The following is an 18,607-nucleotide window of genomic DNA, read 5'->3' as shown; positions in this document are numbered from 1 at the left end:
GTGTTCCGTATGCATTCCGTTTCCGTATTTCCGTTTTTCCGTTCCGTTGAAAGATAGAACATGTCCTATATTTGGCCGCAAATCACGGTCCGTGGCTCCATTCAAGTCAATGGGTCCGCAAAAAAAACGGAACACATACGGAAATGCATCCGTATGTCTTCCGTTTCCGTTCCGTTTTTTCTGAACCATCTATTGAAAATGTTATGCCCAGCCCAATTTTTTCTATGAAATTACTGTATACTGTACATGGCATACGGAAAAATGGAACGGAACAACGGAACGGAAACGGAACCACAACGGAAGCAAAAAAACGGAACAACGAATCCGTGAAAAACGGACTGCAAAACACTGAAATGGACATACTGTAGTGTGAAAGAGGCCTTAGGCAAAGAAGATTATAGCACTACATTAGCTAAATTGCTCTATATTAGTTTTTTTCGAATATTCGCTATATTGCTATATATTCTTGTTTTAGAATATTACGAATATTTGAAAAAACTAATACATTCGATATAGTGCTATGACTCATTGGCCTACAAGCAAGAAGCAGGGAGAAATCATGTGTTTGCTCGGCAATTAAAAAATCTACGATAAAAAGTCGCATTACGAAAATTCGCATATTGCGCGATCATTAGGGTACTTTAACACTTGCGGCAGGACGGATCCGACAGGCTGTTCACCCTGTCGGATCCGTCCTTCCGCTATTTCGCCGTGCCGCCGGACCGCCGCTCTGTCCCCATTGACTATAATGGGGACGGGGCGGCGCTCCGGCGCAGTACGGCAGTGCGCGGCGAAAGGCCGCCGGACTAAAAGTCCAACTTTTTAGTCCGGCGGCCTCGGACCGCGAACTGCTGTACTGCGCCGGAGCGCCGCCCCATCCCTATTATAGTCAATGGGGACGGAGCAGCGGTCCGGCGGCACGGCGAAATAGCGGAAGGACGGATCCGACAGGGTGAACAGCCTGTCGGATCCGTCCTGCCGCAAGTGTAAAAGCACCCTAACCTTGTCGATTTTTCGAGCAAAAAAATGGTAGAATATTACAAATATTCAGATTTGCAAATATTCGGCGAATATTCTACAAAATATTCGCGAAATATCGCGAATTCGAATATGACCCCTACCGCTCATCACTAGTGATGCCTCATGTGCTGCAATGCAACATGGTGCCTATGTTTGTGTTTGAAAGCCCATGGCTTATTTTCATCCCACAGATCTTGCACACAGCAGTGATTTTATCTGCAGGCAATGTGGAGAAAAATTGTCAAATGTGAGATACTCACACAGAGCTTCCAGCAGCCAAACGTGGACTAGGTCTGGCATGTTTTGCACCTATGTCAGCAGTATCAGCAAAATCAGCAGTTTCCAAGCTAACCACAATCAAAGCAGATCTGTGTTACTTTGGCAGCTCATGCCCCCTCACTGTGTCTATTAGGAACATTACTCAGTGAACAAATACTCCTCACATTTTTGCCTTTAATACCACTTCTCTCCTCCCATTGCTCTGTGTGCAGCTGCATAGATGCTTCTAATAGCTAATTAGCATCTGCAGTAACACTGTGCTGCTGACCTTATTGCCTTGCCTAAGCAATTAGGTTCCTAGTGTGATGGTTCCTAGCTAATGTGTTTATTCTCGATTGTCTGCCCATATACCGACCTGTGCCTGTTTACCATTGTGATCCTCAGCTGCCAGCCTTGACTTCTGACCTGTTCATTGTGCTTTACATGAACTCTGCCGGCCCTGATATTGACCTTTTACTGCCTACAAGTTTTGCCTGATCCTTAGGGGCCCCTAATTGTTGACAATACCAGGACTAATTCAAGAGGTAGCAACCTGGTGGCTCCCCTGCAGAAAAGTCCCAATCCTTTTATATGGGTTAAAGGGTGAATACTAGGGGACTACCAGGATAACGCCCTTAGGTTTAGCTCAAAGTCAAATTGGTTGTTGACACAGTGGTACTGTAGCACCTAACAATTTTCCTGGATGATTTGACTGTACATTGCCTCTGCTCTTTATTACTATTATGGCCACCACCCTCCTCCTCTGATGTCAACTTCTACTCGGCACTCCCATCTTGTTCCCTGGTTCAACACACAATCATGAGAATAGTCCTCACACTCCCCACCACTTTTTATCAGCTTTTATGAGTCATGAGCTCTTTGGCCCCATTATAATTCTCTTCTCTGAATTTGCCCTATGTACCACTGTCATCATGGCTACCAGTGCCCTATCACCACCATCATGGCTATAAGTTCACTACTATTACCACCACCAGCACAGCTATGCATTTGAGTCAGGTTCCACGCCTGCACCTGAACCTTGTCCTCATGGCAGTCCAAACGCTGTCTGTTCTAACACAAATCTGTTACAGAAAGACTATCTTGAGATGATGCAAATTAAATTCTTCTCTGGAACTGCATGGAGGAGGAGCAGCAGGAATGTGCTGGCTCCTGGCTCTAAAGCAGTGAGACTCAGAGGTGACATCAGCATAATCCTACTGTGACTGAGAGGATGAGTAAGTTATCCAGTTTACAATGTAATTTTTTTCCTCCTCAATAATAATCTGTCGCTTACTGGAAGCGAGGGAGAACTATGGCCTGCTGCTACTACTATACTACTGGCTGGACCACTGGTACAACTGTGCTGCTACTGCTGTTTGCACTACTATAACCACCTGCATTCTCATGCAGAGATGATGAGGCACAAGTCTTGTGTTTTCCACTCTGTTTGCAACAGTTTTTTGGAGAAAAAAAAACAGGCCCAAATGGATGTTTCCTGACTGCAAACAAACTACACTGCATTGATGCATTTAAATATTCTTATTTGCACACTTATAAACGGTATAAAAATTGAAACAGGTTTCTTGGAAAAAATACAGGCATAATTGGACATCCCTTGAGTGTGACTAAACTATACACTGTGATTGATACACTAACATACACTTATTTGTGCATGGTAGAAAAATTGCAACAGGCTTTTGGGAAACAGCAAAAGGCTAAAATGGAAGTCCCCTGTTGCAACACAAATATATGCTTTTATGCTGCTGTTGAATGCACCAAAATACGCTTATCGTACACATTCAAACTGTAGAAGTATTGCAACAGGTTTTTGGAAAACAAATGCACAGTTTTGCCAGTATGCAGTGAAATATATGCTACTAGTGATGCTGGGAAATATGCCTATTGCACACTTATGAACTGCAGAAGCTTTGCAACAGGTTTTAGGACAAAAAAGGCTGGCTCTTGCAGATAAACAAAACCCCATTACTGTCTCTTTAAAAACTCATGTCTTGTGCAATGCAACACATGAAGTTATGACAGCTCTAACCCTGGCTACAGACACATAGTACACTAACTGTCCCTATGCTGTCCCTAATGATAAAATCTGACTTTATATCTAGTAATTCAATCTACTTAACTAAATTGTTCACAATCACTACACTATCCCTGCAAGAACCAAAAATGGCTGGCTTGTGTGTCTAATTGGTGTCTGCAAGAGAATGGCAGACACGTCCCTGTTACATCACTGGCTGGACTCACAATGGTGTCTATACTTCAGAGCTATCCTAGGGCCTAATAGACTATCCAATAAGTTCTGTACTGATTGGCAGTCAGGTTGCCCTGCCTGGGTTTATTTCATGCCTGTTTTCATCTTCCCTGCTGTGTTTCCCTCACTAGTGTACTGAATTTCAAATATAAAATGATGGGCATCAAAACTTTGGATTTGTTGGGATGAAGAATTTTTGTGAAATTCATGACATATCTGATTAGTTTAGAATTGATTCACTCATCTCTAGTCCCAATACATTTGTCCAGGTCATATAAGATACTGTACATTACAAAGTGATATATTTGATTCTATAGCTATTGGAACCAGCTTCTCTAAAAGTGGTTGTGATGGTTAAATACATTAGGCATATAACAATGTGACTTTTTAAACTCCACTTTCAGTAACAGTTAATTATATTGATACATAAACAAAACTGCATTTCTATACTTATATTCAATTGTGTCTTCTTACCTGAATACTTGCTAATATTATGCATCAGGATTTGGCCTTTGATGTCCACCTTACAAGTGTATATGTCTCCACTATTCCAACTTTTTCTGCTGACACTCAGTTTAGTTGTTCCAAAATTAAACCCATCTTCATCACGTAGAACTTTAAATTTAGTTTGAGAATCATGCTCCTTACCACTTTGAAGCCAACCAACGTGTATTTCTTTGGGTGTAAAGTCAGACAAAAAACAAAGTAAAGGTATATCTGCTTCTGTGCCATCATCAATCTGAGGCAGTAAAATCTCAATATGGGGATATTTGACAGTGCCCATGCAATCTGGAACTGAATGAAAAATTGTTTATTCCAAGAGAACTATGCAAACAAATGACGCAATATAATAAATGTAAATATGATGTGAAATATTCCATATCTTAATGTACCATTTGCATACTGTTACACTGTTACTACCCTAAATATTAATTATAATTAGAAAATTATCACCAGAGCATCCTTGCATCCAGCACTACCACTCTGGTCCTCCCTGATGCTGCAGTAATAACGTGCCAATGTACGGTACTCATGTGACTGCAACAGCCAATCATTAAACTCAATAGAAGATGACATTGCTGAGGCCAGGGTTTGGCTTCAGCAGTTATGTCAGTGGCGTACCTTCAATGGAAGCAGACCATGTGATTGCTACAGGGACCAAACAGGGCCCAAGGGGAGGGGATTCCGGCACTGAAGTCCTTTTTCTGTTCTCAATGTAAAAATACTGCAATACTTTTCATGCAGCTGTCACTAGGGGGAGCTAAGAGCAAACTGATGATTACAGCTTCCATTATAGACAATGGTAACTGTATAAACTCCTTTGCACTGAGCTACCCCTAGTAGTAGCTGCAGGTAGACAGCTTTGTAATGTAAAGTGAAGCAGGAGATTTATCAGTGTATTCATGTGAGTTATCTAGTGTAAATACATTGAGAAATATGGTGTTCAGAATGAGTGCCATATTTTTAAAGCACCTTTTCAATGTCTTCCAACATAAAAGTCTAAAGTGGGTGAAGCTGAGGGCGACTTTTTATTTTAGTACAATTTTTTCAATTAAAATGTGTTATCTTTATTTAAAAAAAGGATAGTAAATTCATCAGAAATCTGAGATGTTGTGCTTTGCGTTTCATTTTGCCTGGGAGTATTTGACACATACATACTGGAAAATTTGTGGCGCGGGGGGCCCATAATAATGTTTGCCATGGGGCCTTATGAGATCTATGCACGCCCCTTATTTGAGTGTATGGGCATGTCACCACTGTAGCCAAGGGAACAGACCAGTCATTGCGCTGAAACGGCAAAGTGTGGGGAAATGGGTAATTTATTTAGGTTGTCACATTTTGCTCCCCATTTTGGGCAATATTTTGTCCAACTCTGAAGACCTCTTTTAAAATCATCTGGGTAGACATACCCACTATGATAGCCCTTACAGTGCATTCAGATAGTTGTCATATCCATTCACTTTTTTCACATTTTGTTATGTTGCCTTGTGCTAAAAAAAATCAACCTACACTAAATACCCTATAATGAGAAAGTGAAAAAAGAATTTTAAACATGTATGCAAATTTATTAAAAAGGATCAAACTAAAATTTTACATGGGCAGAAGTATTCAGGCCCTTTGAAATATAGCTCTGGGTGCCTCCCATTTCATTAATCTATGAAATTTTTCTATACATTGATTTGAATCTGGCCGTGATAAATTTAAGTTGATTGTACATGATTTAGAAAGACACAGCCCTGTGTGTATAAGGTTTTACAGCTGACAATGAAGCCATGAAGAGGAAATAAATGCCAGTAGAAATTAAAGAAAGGATTGTGTGAAGGATCTAGATAAGGGTACAAAAAAATTCTGCTACACTGAAAGTTCCCAAGAGCACATTGGCCTCAATAATTCTTAAATGAAGGCGTTATGAACAACCAGGAATCTTTCTAGAGCTGGCTACTTCACCAAACTAAGTACTCACAGGAAAAAGACCATGGTAGGAGAGGTGACCAAGAACACAATGGTCAATCTGGATGAGCACCGAAGAGCCTGTGTATAAATGAGAGAAACTTCCAGAAGGTCAACCATCCCTGCAGCACTCCACCAATCTGGGCTTTATGGCAGAGTGCCCAGAAAAAAGCTTCTCTTCATTAAAAGACACATGAAAGTTTGCAAAAAAGCACCTATAGGACACCCAGACTGTGAGTTGCAAGATTCTCTGGTCTGATGAAACCTAGATTGAACGTTTTGGCCTCAATTCTAAGAGTCATGTTTGTAGAAAACCAGGCAAAGTACAAAGATATTCTTAAAACCTAATCCAAACTTGGCCAAAAGTTTACCTTCCAAAAAGACAACTCTGTGAAAGTTGTTGATTGGTCCTCCGAGCACCTCTGGAAATACCTGAAAATAGCTGTCTACCAATTCAACAGAGCTGGAGGGATTTGCAGAGAAGAATGGCAAAAAATCCAGTTGTGTAAACCTTGTGGCATCATACCCAAGAGGACTGGAGGCTGTAATCGCTGCCAAAGGTGCTTCAAAGTACTGAGTAAAGGGTTTGTAATACTTGTCATTGCAATATTTTAGTTGTTCCTTCTCAATAAATTACCAAAGCTTTTGAGTGCAGAATGATAAATAAAATGTATATATATATTTTTTAATTTTAGCACAAGGCCACAATATAACAAAATGTAAAAAAAAAATGAAAAGGTCTTTAGACTTTAGGAATGCACTGGATATAGCCACATACTAATGTTAAATTACAGTTTCTATTATAGTGCAGAGCTACATTCACATTTCTGCAAGGTGCAGAGGTGAAATCTCCCAGCATTGCATGGTGGCCCAGTATCTGCAGAGAATTTATTCTGATGACTTGACTTTCCAGGCATTATTTAGACATTCAACTTATCTTAAAGGGACATTACCATCTCATTCTTTGAAATCACATGTTAGCAGCCTATACATGAATATTGTATGTGACTTTATTTACAAAAAACAGGCGGATGATTTTCTTTATATGATTTTGTGAAGTTATTCTATGTATTCTACTTTCTGTTCTGGCTCTTTAACTTCCTTCTTTGTTTGGACTTTTAGTATGGCAAACAGCCTCGCTTGACTTTCTCAGACCATTCACTCTGAGCAGAGGTGGAAGGGGAATAGGTGAATCCAATGGAGCATCACACATTACACTGATAAGTGCAATGCTCTAGAGCAGGGATGCTCATCCTGTGGCCCTCCAGCTGTTACAAAACTAAAACTTCCAGCATGCCCTAATAGCTGTAGGCCAGGGATGTCAAACTCGTGGCCCTCCAGCTGTTGCAAAACTACAACTCCCATCATGCCTGGGCATACTACAGCTATCAGGGAATGATGGGAGTTGTAGTTTTGCAACATCTGGAGGGCCATGAGTTTGACATTCATGCTGTAGGCTGTCCAGACATGCTGGAAGTTGTAGTTTTGCAACAGCTGGACGGCCGCAGATTGAGCATCCCTGCTCTAGAGCTTCATAAATCTGTCATGCTTTTATCCTAATTTTACTAATCCACAGTACTATAATTTATACTAGCAGATAACATATTTACCTCACAGCAGCAGTAAAAGAATGGGATCCCTATCTATATCGGAGTTTTATCTATCTGTGCTGACTGCTACAGAAGTACAATCATTTTCACTTAATTTCCAGTAGTTTAGAACTACTGAAATGGAAAAGTAAAACATCCACAAATTCTTAATACATTATTTGATAGGTTTTATATGAATATTAAGTTTAACAAAAAATACCCTTTTCTGACAGACGTGTCCCTTTAAATTTCTCAATGCAATATTTATAGCAGTGCATTCATGTTAAAGTCATGCTTGGATGTTGTAACTAATACAGCATACTTCACATATTAAAAAGAGTTCATGATTATGTCCACAAAATTCTTTAATGTTTTGGCGATAAAACAAAAACTAATATTTCTGTAACTGAGTAATTTAAAAAGATTAATAAAAATTTGATAGAAATTAGATAGATACTAGATAGATAGTGTATATGATAGATAGATATTAGATAGATATATAGATAGATAGATAGATAGATAGTTATGACATAGACAGATAGATAGATAGACTAGACATTAAGCACATTACAATAACGGGCGCTAGAACAGTAGTGAATAAACATTAGTAGAAACAGTCTATATTAAATGGCAAGGGAACTTGACCACACTGACTGGTGGCTGTGGTTGGTGGCTGAGACTGACGGCTGTGGCTGAGACTGCTGGCACTAACTGGTGGCTGTGGCTGAGACTGCTGGCACTGACTAGTGGCTGAGACTGCTGGCTGTGGCTGGTGGCTGAGAATGATGGCTGTGGCTGAGATTGCTGGCTGTGGCTTGTGGCTGAGACTGCTGGCACTGAGTGCTGGCTGTGGCTGAGACTGCTGACTGCGGCTGGTGGCTGAGACTGCTGGCACTGACTGGTGGCTGTGGCTGAGACTGCTGGCTGCGGCTGAGACTGCTGGCACTGACCAGTGGCTGTAGCAGAGACTGCTGGTTGCAGCTTGTGGCTGAGACTGCTGGCACTGAGTGCTGTCTGTAGCTGAGAATGCTGGTACTGACTGGTGGCTGAGACTGGCGGCTGTGGCTGAAACTGCTGGCACTGACTGGTGGCTGTGGCTGAGACTGCTGGCTGCAGCTGAGACTGCTGGCACTGAGTGCTGGCTGTGACTGAGACTGCTGGCTCTGAGTGCTGGCTGTAGCTGAGACTGCTGGCCCTGACTAGTGGCTGAGACTGATGGCTGTGGGTGGTGGCTGAGACTGATGGCTGTGGCTGAGATTGCTGGCTGTGGCTTGTGGCTGAGACTGCTGGCACTGAGTGCTGGCTGTGGCTGAGACTGCTGACTGCGGCTGGTGGCTGTGGCTGAGACTGCTGGCTGCGGCTGAGACTGCTGGCACTGACCGGTGGCTGTAGCAGAGACTGCTGGCTGCAGCTTGTGGCTGAGACTGCTGGCACTGAGTGCTGTCTGTAGCTGAGAATGCTGGCACTGACTGGTGGCTGAGACTGGCAGCTGTGGCTGAGACTGCTGGCACTGACTGGTGGCTGTGGCTGAGACTGCTGGCTGCAGCTGAGACTGCTGGCACTGAGTGCTGGCTGTGACTGAGACTGCTGGCACTGAGTGCTGGCTGTAGCTGAGACTGCTGGCACTGAATAGTGGCTGAGACTGATGGCTGTGGGTGGTGGCTGAGACTGATGGCTGTGGCTGAGATTGCTGGCTGTGGCTTGTGGCTGAGACTGCTGGCACTGAGTGCTGGTGCAGAGACTGCTATTAGCGACTGGTAGGTCAGACTGCTGACAGGGGCTCCTCTCTATATGACTGATGAACAGAAATGTCGGCTGGGACTGATGAACAGAAATGGCTGCTGGGACTGACGAACAGAAATGGTGGCGCTCCGACCAGCTTGCAGGTGTGGGTGGTGCAACCGGCATGTGGAGCGCCGTGTCCTGATTGGTCGGCTCGCTGGTGTGAGCGGTGCGGGGGGGGGGGGGGGTGTTATTATTAGGGTTATTCCAGCAGTATAGAAATCTTTTGCTAGAGTTAGCTGTGCATTGTGTGTGTGTGTTTGTGTATATATATTACTCTTTTTATGAAGCAAGGTAACCAAAAAATGGCTGTTCTGGCCTGGCACAGTTTTTATTAGTTGTTCTTTTACAATGTTCACCTGACAGAGTAGATAATGTGATATTTTTATAGAGCAGGTTGTAATGATGCTGCGATACCTAATAAGTCTATTATTTTGAATTTATTTTGGATTTACACAATAAAAAATGTTTTGAAAAAAATCATGTTTTTGTGTTTCCATTTTCTGAAAGTCTTTTTTTTTATTTTTTGGGCGATTGTCTTAGGTAGGCTCTCATTTTTTGCTGGAAGAGATGATGGTTTGATTGGTACCATTTTGGGGTACATATGAATTTTTGATTGCTTGGTATTACACTTTTTGTTATATAAGCTGATAAAAAATCGCTTTGTCTGCAATTTTTTATGACATTCACCAGACGGGTTGGATCACATACTATTTTTATAGAGCAGGTTGTTACGGACATGGAAAAATGCCTAATATGTGCTTTTTTTTATTATTTTATTTTACACAATAAAAGCATTTTTGAAAAAAATATCATGTTTTTGTGTTTCAATTTTCTGAAAGCCATATTCTTTTTATTTTTTGAGAGATTGTCTTGGGTAGGATCTCATTTTTTGCGGGATGAGATGACAGTTTGATTGGTACCATTATGGGGCACATATGACTTTTTGATTGCTTGTTATTACACTTTTTGTGATGTAAAGTAAATTTTTTTTATTTTTTGGCACAAATTTTTTGTTTTATGGTGTTCACCAGATGGGTTCGATCAGATGCTATTTTTATAGAGAAGGTCGTTACGGACATGACGATACCTAATATGTGCATTTTTTTTACTTTATTTTATTCAATAAAAGCCTGTTTGAAAAAAAAATCTTATTTTTCTGAAAGCCATATTTTTTTTATTTTTTGGACGATTGGCTTATGTAGGGCTCATTTTTTGTGGGATGAGGTAACGGTTTGATTGGTGCTAAATACACCTTTGGTGTTTGGTGCTTTGGATACATGTTACTTTTTTGATCACTTTATAAAAAAAATTGGGAAGTGCGGTGGGCAAAATTGCAATTCCATCATAGTTTTTAAAGATCAGGTCCTTACAGATGCAGCGATACCAAACATGTTTGGTGTTTTTTACATTTTTAACCAATTATTAATTTTTTTATTTTTACTTTTTTTCACATTTTTTGGACCCAGATCAACTTGGTTCTTGAAGATCCAGTGGGTCTAATGGCTTACAATACTAACTTAGGGCCAATTTAACTTAGGGCTGGGCGATAGGGCCTAAAATCTATATTGCAATATAATTTGAAGCATGTGAGATAACGATATATATCGCAATATATTATTTTCTATATTTTGGGGGGGGGTTAAACTTTTTTTTATTTCTTTTTATTTACTAACTATTAGCCCCCTAAGGGGCTAGAACCCTTGTCCTATTCACTCTCATAGAGCTCTATAAGGGTAAATAGGACTTCACACTCTCCCTGCTGCCCTGTGTATAGTGCACACGGCAGCAGGGAGCTTACAATGGCAGCTACGGCTTCAGTAGCATCCTGGCTGCCATAGTAACTGATCGGAGCCCCAGGATTACACTGCTGGGGCTCCAATTAGAAGCTGCCACTGCGCCACCAATGGGTGAGGAGGGGGGACCCTGGGGCCACTGCCACCAATGATTTAATACTGTGGGGGGGGGGAGGAGTGAATTGTGAGGGGGCAATTAATAGAGCTCCCGGCCGGACACAGACATCGCAGCTCCCAGGTAAGTATGAATCTTTTACTATTGTACTATTGCTAGAAGAGGAGGAATAGAAGGGAGGGACTGTGGCCACTGTGCCACCAATGAATATAGTTAATGCTTGAATACAAACGTAGCCTGCGTGTTCTGGCCTTATCCCATACCCGTCATCTATGACTGCGCCATGCGATCCGCTGCAATTAATCCCTTAGGACCTGAGGAGTTAATTGCAGTGGATCGCAGTGCACAGTCATAGATGCAGGGGGCAGGGTATGGGATATGACTGGCACACGCAGGCTATGTTTGTATTCAAGCATTAACTATATTCATTGGTGGCGCAATGGCCACACTCCCTCCCTTCTACTCCTCTCTGTTCTCATTGGTGGCCAGCGGCAGCCTCACACAGTGGAGGGGGGGGGGGAGGGAGCGTAACCCTTCAAGCATCAGGCCGCTGCAAGGACAGTGCAGCGGCCCGATGGTTAGCCCCTTCCAGACCTCTGTCCCTAAGGACCGCGACATGGGGTTAGGGGTTAAACAGTTATGGAGCCCTGTGTGTGTGTGTGTAGCGCTGTGTCCTGATTGGACACCACGCATGCCCAGTGCAAAACTGGTGACACACACACGGACACAGCGCACGCACACAGGGCTTTTATTATGTAGGATAGTTATGAGATAGATAATAGATAGATAGATAGTTATGAGATAGATAAACAGAAAGATAGATAGATGATAGATAATAGATAGATAGATATTTTCCATACAAATTAAGGTGATATTTGTGATTATGATACTTACTTGTGAGTTTGTGCTTTTTGTCCTTTATAGAGCAGGTTAATGGCTGTTGCTTCCACTCTGCATTACTGACGGCCAGGAAGCTGGCCATTGCATAATATCCGTCCATGATAACAACTGACTTTGCTTTTTCAGCATTAATTTCTCCTGTTTCCCATTTCCATATCTCAGATGTAGGAAGTGGTATTGCATTTTTAAGAAGGCAACCGACAGTTGACTTCTGTTTATCCTTGAACACATTACAGCATGGCATCAACGGCAGGATTGTACCTTCGTTATTGTTGGCTGCAAAATAAAATATTAACAACATCATTAATGTATCATTAGGTTTGCATTTAGGCTGAGCTCAATAGTTTTTTAGTGCCGTATTTCTGCAGCATTTTTGTTCCTGTTTTTTTACTGCACTTTTTGTGGTAAAAATGCCAGCTCCAAATCTTGTATGAAGGTCTATAGGAAATATGGAATACAGGACACAGTGTCCTAGTGTTTTTCTTCATTAGGGGATGCTTTTGTTTTTCAAGCGTTTTGACACCTTCTCCATAGTGGAAATATGCCATAAAGAAAATACCAGTGGTAAGTGACACTTGAGAAGATTTATCAGAACAGGAAGCCTATAGCAACCAATTAGATTGATACTTTCATTTTTCAAATCTGAACAGCTGTTATGGACAGTTTTCCTTTGCACCAGAGGAAAAAAGTCAGAAAAAAATTGTAAAAGCTCCAGGTATAAAAAATACTGCATGTTAATTCAGCAATAACAAAATAATGTGCGTGTGAAGCCTAAAGCAGAAGGTGTTACACAGAACATAAGAAATAATCTAGCTATTGCAAGAAGCAATTATTGTGATTACTGTCCTCCGTTTCTGCCTTAAAGGGAATCTGTCACCGCATACCTTGAAATGAATGTAGCACACATAGGAGATGAGTGCTTGTCAGCAGATTCTAATAGTCTTGGTCCCATCTCGATATGTGCCATAAAATTAGAAGAGACTAGGCCTTTTAATTTTATGGTAATTGGCCTCTTGGTGCAACAAGGGTGTTGTTGTTAAGGCCTCATGCACACGACCGTTGTGTGCATCCGTGGCCGTTGTGCCGTTTTCCGTTTTTTTTCACAGACCCATTGACTTTCAATGGGTCTGTGGAAAAATCGGAAAATGCACCGTTTTGCAGCCGAGACCGTGATCCGTGTATCCTGTCCGTCAAAAAAATAAGACCTGTCCTATTTTTTTGACGGACAACGGTTCACGGACCCATTCAAGTCAATGGGTCCGTGAAAGAACACGGATGCACACAAGATTGGCATCCGTGTCCGTGATCCGTGGCCGTAGGTTACTTTCATACAGACTGATCCAAAGATCCGTCTGCATAAAAGCTTTTTCAGATCTAAGTTTTCACTTCGTGAAAACTCATATCCGACAGTATATTCTAACACAGAGGCGTTCCCATGGTGATGGAAAATGGAATGAACATGGAAAGACAATATGTTCATGTGCATGAGGCCTAATGCTGCAGCATCAGATTCGGTCACAGTTACCATTAGGGTGCCACATGCCTTTACTTTTTAACATGTTCCTAGAGGACTTAAAGGGGTTGTCCCATCATAGACAATGGGGGCATGTCGCTAGGATATGCCCCTATTGTCTTATAGGTGCGGGTCCCACCACTGGGACCCTCACCTATATCAGGAACGGAGCCCCGCAAGGTGGTGGCTGGAGGACTCCGGTCCGGCCACCACCAAGCCGGCTCCCTTATAGTAGTGAATGGGAGCGCACCGTGCATGACCGGCCCCTGCTCCCATTCACTTCTATTGGCAATGTGAACATTCAGGTGTTGTTTGTATCAGGAGCGTGTCACCAAGGGGCCTTGGTGGAGTAAAAGCCCTAGTCCAGGTGTCCACTAAAGTAGTTGGGGGACATCATATAGATAGTTTAGCTGGTTCAGCTATTTCAGGGTGGGCTTTTACTGGGAACAGGCAATGTGTTGGGTGGGTGTCTGTTCCCCATGCTCCAGTCCAGGACTTAGGGCATGCTCACGTCCAGGGATTCCATTTAATCTGGTTTATGGAAGTGGGCTCTGTGTGAGTGGTCTCAGCCGGGTGGGCTGAGGGGCCACGAGGCAAGGCGTTAGCCTGAACTTTGGGGGACGCGGGGACGCCTGTGAAACAAGGATCACAAGGCCAGAGTCGGGAGGACTACTGGGCCACAATCCCCCAAAAGGTATTGAAGTGTCACAGCCTGGAGGTTGCTGGACTGAATGGCTGCGGAAAGCCTCATTTGTGTTCCATGTGTGAACAGGGCTCTCTAGGCGTCAGGGATATGCTTATGTGTTTAGTTAGAGCCTAGCCGGGCAAGGGTTTGTTATTTTGTGTGGATGTCACACGTGATAAGTTGAAGCTGCGACTTCTTAACGTGTGCTTTGCTAAAGTGTCTGAAATAAAGCAAGAGTTTCTGCGAAGATATCTGTGAGTGTGACCCCCTGAAAAGAGATGATCCCTTACACCGCCTACAACATGGCGCCACTTTTAGGTTTTTCCCAGGGACACTTTAAGTTCCCAGTCTGCCCCTGCTACCGATTCATGTTGGACGATAATTTTGTAATGTAAATGTATGTATCGACTAAACGACTGTAGTGAAAATGCTTGTTTGAGACTTTTAAAATCACTGGTGCTAATGAATAAATTATTATTTGTTGCTATTGAATTGTGGTACACTGTGTTATCTTTCAGCGATGCATACCAGGCAGGTTTTATGTAAATCTTTGTTGCCTAAATACAGTATACAATCCTTGAATAAGTGTGAAAATGATCGCATGCAAACAAATTTGTACAGTACATGTTAATCTTTGCATGAAAATGTTCATCATCTGCTTTAAATCGTTAAATATTATTGTGTCATTAATTGCCTGAATGATTACTCACTTGCCATTAGAGTAGAGTTTCAATATTTTATGATAATGATAATCTACACAGAGAAAGATATTAGGACATTACAGGGGTGCTCCAGTTGTAACAAGTTACCCTCTATCCATAGGATAGGGGATAAATATTATTTTGGGGGCGGTCTGTATACTTGGACCACCACCAATCACCAGATCGGTGACCCCATACCCTGTGGAGTCCCCAAAACTGAATGGAGCAGCAGGTTGGGCAAGCACATTGCTGTTCCATTCAACTCTATGGAACAGCACTCAACTTTCTCTTTATTTTGGTGACTCATTGGGTACAGGGTCCCTGTTCTCCTGATTGGTGGGGGGCCAAGCTTTTAGACCACCAGCTATCTATCCTGTGGATAGAGGATACATTGTAACAACCAGAATACACCATAACTATAGTAACCAGTGTCAGGCAGCTGCTGCAATGGCAAATAGAACAATGTGATGCATCAAAAAAAGCATATATACTCGTAAGCAGAACATAGATTTGCCACTATGCAGATTATTAGCATTAAAAATGTTGCATACAATTTTGGGCACCTGTGTACAAAAAGGACACAACTGAACTAGAATGGGTGTGGAGACGGGTGACCAAGGTAGTTAAGGGAGTTGCCCCAGAAGAAGCCAACATTGCAAAACCCAGGGCTGAGCATGTTCGCCCATGCTGCCTTTTTATAAAGTGCTTATTTGGGGTAGATTTACTAAGGGCTCATGCCCATGAACAGAAGGGCTCCATGCCCAAATTGCAGACTGTAAACAGCCAGCCCGCAATATAGGGCACTGGCTGCGTGCACTCTGTGGTGTGGATGTGGAACCATTAACTTAAATATGCTGGATGATAAATGTGGTGCAGGGATAGTTGTGCACTGTGACATTTTCCCTTCACTTGCGGTTGCCTGCGGCAACGTGTTGTTTGTGTGCATGTGGTGGCAGTGTCTTGGCCTTCTGGCTGATTCCCAGGACATGGTTGCCACGCATGCCGTTGCCGGCGGTAACAGGTGGAGTGTGATGTTTATGGGTGTTTTTCCCTTTAAGTGGTTTCCGTTCCTTGCTTGGTGTAGGAAGGGTTAACTCCCTTCTTTGTGTGTGAACACTGGGTGTGTCTGTGTGTGGGTGTGGCTACTTGGGCTATTTAGCCTCTGCTGGATCCCTGTAGCTGAGGGGTACTTCAGCCATGGGTTATGCTGGAGTCATCCTCCTGGTCATATACCATCTATCCAGTGAGGGCCACCCTTGTGGTCATAAGTTTATGTATGATGCTATGAAGATGTTTCTATGGTCTCTTTGTGTTTATTGCAGCTATGGTTTCCTGGGTTCCTGTGTGATGTATGGTGTGTGCTGTGTCCGTTTGTGTTGTTGTGGACAGCAGCACTTGTACATGGGTTCCAGGCTGTGTGTCTGTGGCAGGTAGGTGTTGTACTTGTTTCACTTTCCTGCCATTGCCATATGCTGTATATGTTCCCCTTTCCTTGCAGCTTGGCCAGTGAGACTCCTGTTGCTCCATGTCTAGGAGGAACAGGTCGTCTTACCCCGCTCCTAGTCCAGGGCTACCCTGAGGGCTAGTAGGGACCCTAGGTTCTGGAGTATGAGCCCTCCTACCATCAGGGTTGGCTCATACAGCTAGGAGTCAGGGTCAGAATTAGGGACGTATTAGGAGGTGACCTGCTCCCTGATTTCTGTCCTAGGAGGTGACCTGCTCCCTGATTTCTTTCCTGGCCTAACAGTGACTATTATCTTCTGTCATCGCACGACTGAGGGTTTCCCCCATCCTCAGCCGTGACACTTTGAGACAGAATTTTACACCAGAATTATCAAGCATTGCATCGTAAGCCACAGTCCCTTTCACTCAAAACGACTCCCCTTTCAGCTAAGCCCGGCCATTTTTCCAGTGAGTAAAAAAAATCCTAGAGAAACCCTAGAAGGGCCAGATTGCACCACTATTGTGCTAATTTGCATCACTTTTTTTTTTAGTAAATCTGAGCCATTTGTCTAAAAGTATGGAAAATAAACTACATACCTTTGCTACCTTCATCATCATCAGTAATACATTGTGGCCTGCTGATGATGGTATTTGAGAAGCACTACATCTGTTCTTCAGGAGAATTTTTTAACTTTTTCTCTTTACTTAATCAGGGTTGAGAAAACAAGGTATTTTATTGATAATTAAGGGAGTTGGTGGATTGCAGTACTAAGACAAGTTAAGCAAGTTTGGAAGAACATACGGCTTAGAGGCAAGCTACTATGTACAAAACATAATTGGGAAATGCATAGATTTTATAATAATCCTTTTATACCCAATATGGGTATAAAATGGCTAATATGATATGTAGGTCTGATCTGAGGTCTGACATGGGGGTCTGATCTGACATCTGACATGGGGGTTTGATCTGATATAGGGGTCTGATCTGAGATCTGTTGTGCGGGTCTACTCTGAGGTTTATATGGGACCTGAGGTTTGGTATGGGGGTCTGATATGGGGTTCATCTGATTATGATTGAGGGTCTGATGAAGATCAAGGGTCTGTTCTGAGGTCTGATGAAAAATATTTTTTCTTATTTTCCTCCTTTAAAACCTAGGTGCGTCTTATCATCAGGTTAGGCTACTTTCACACTTGCGCTTGATCGGATCCGTTCTGAACGGATCCGATCATATTAATGCAGACGGAGGCTCCGTTCAGTACGGATCCGTCTGCATTAATAACTTAGAAAAAATTGTAAGTGTGAAAGCAGCCTGAGCGGATCCGTTCAGACTTTCAATGTAAAGTCAATGGGGGACGGATCCGCTTGAAGATTGAGCCATAGGGTGACATCTTCAAGCGGATCCGTTCCCATTGACTTACATTGTAAGTCTGAACGGATCCGCTCGCCTCCGCACGGCCAGGCAGACAGCTGAACGCTGCAAGCAGCGTTCAGCTGTCCGCCTGTCCGTGCGGAGGCGAGCGGAGCGGAGGCTGAACGCCGCCAGACTGATGCAGTCTGAGCGGATCCGCTCCATTCAGACTGCATCAGGGCTGGACGGAGGCGTTTGGGTCCGCTCGTGAGCTCCTTCAAACGGAGCTCACGAACGGACCCATGAACGCTAGTGTGAAAGTAGCCTTACTCACAGTAATTCATCAACAGTAGATGTCCGCTTCTTACACATCGCTCCTGGCTTATACAGGAACAATTATTGAGATAGCAGGCAGGCAGGGAACTATCTATCTATCTATTGCCAGTTTTAGGGCTATATAGGATAGGAGAGAGGCAGCGAGGGCAGCAGCAGGAGTGTCTCCACAGTTTACTACATAAAAGATGGGGAGCACTGCTAATGCAAGAAATGGGGCACTTCTGTGCTATTTTTCTAATAGAAACGTACAATATCAGTAATTAAAGTATGGGACAATTCCTTTAATAAAGGGGTCATGTAAATAAGCAGATTTCTTTATTAAAAACAGGTTACACATTCACCTTGATGACCAGAAAAATCAAGAACATATATAAAATATGTTTTAGAAATCATTCAGATATTT

General features: G+C 42.8%; 1 protein-coding gene and 1 gene segment (V, D, J or C); both read right to left on the bottom strand.

Annotated features, from left to right (window-relative positions):
* LOC122923246 overlaps window positions 1-18,607 on the bottom strand; it is a 386,426-nt gene that overhangs the window by 168,059 nt on the left and 199,760 nt on the right.
* The window catches only part of LOC122923226, a 151,474-nt gene that overhangs the window by 80,565 nt on the left and 52,302 nt on the right, over window positions 1-18,607 (bottom strand). The window contains exons 2-3 of the mRNA XM_044273988.1: window positions 12,172-12,453; window positions 4,019-4,339 (exon numbers count right to left, since the gene is read on the bottom strand). Of these exons, the coding sequence (XP_044129923.1) occupies window positions 4,019-4,339; window positions 12,172-12,421 (571 nt within the window). The 5' untranslated portion in view covers window positions 12,422-12,453. The remainder of the gene's footprint in view (window positions 1-4,018; window positions 4,340-12,171; window positions 12,454-18,607) is intronic.

The sequence above is a fragment of the Bufo gargarizans genome, chromosome 1, assembly GCF_014858855.1.
Source record: "Bufo gargarizans isolate SCDJY-AF-19 chromosome 1, ASM1485885v1, whole genome shotgun sequence".
NCBI classification, from domain to species: domain Eukaryota; kingdom Metazoa; phylum Chordata; class Amphibia; order Anura; family Bufonidae; genus Bufo; species Bufo gargarizans.
This window is presented reverse-complemented; position numbering and strand designations above follow the sequence as displayed.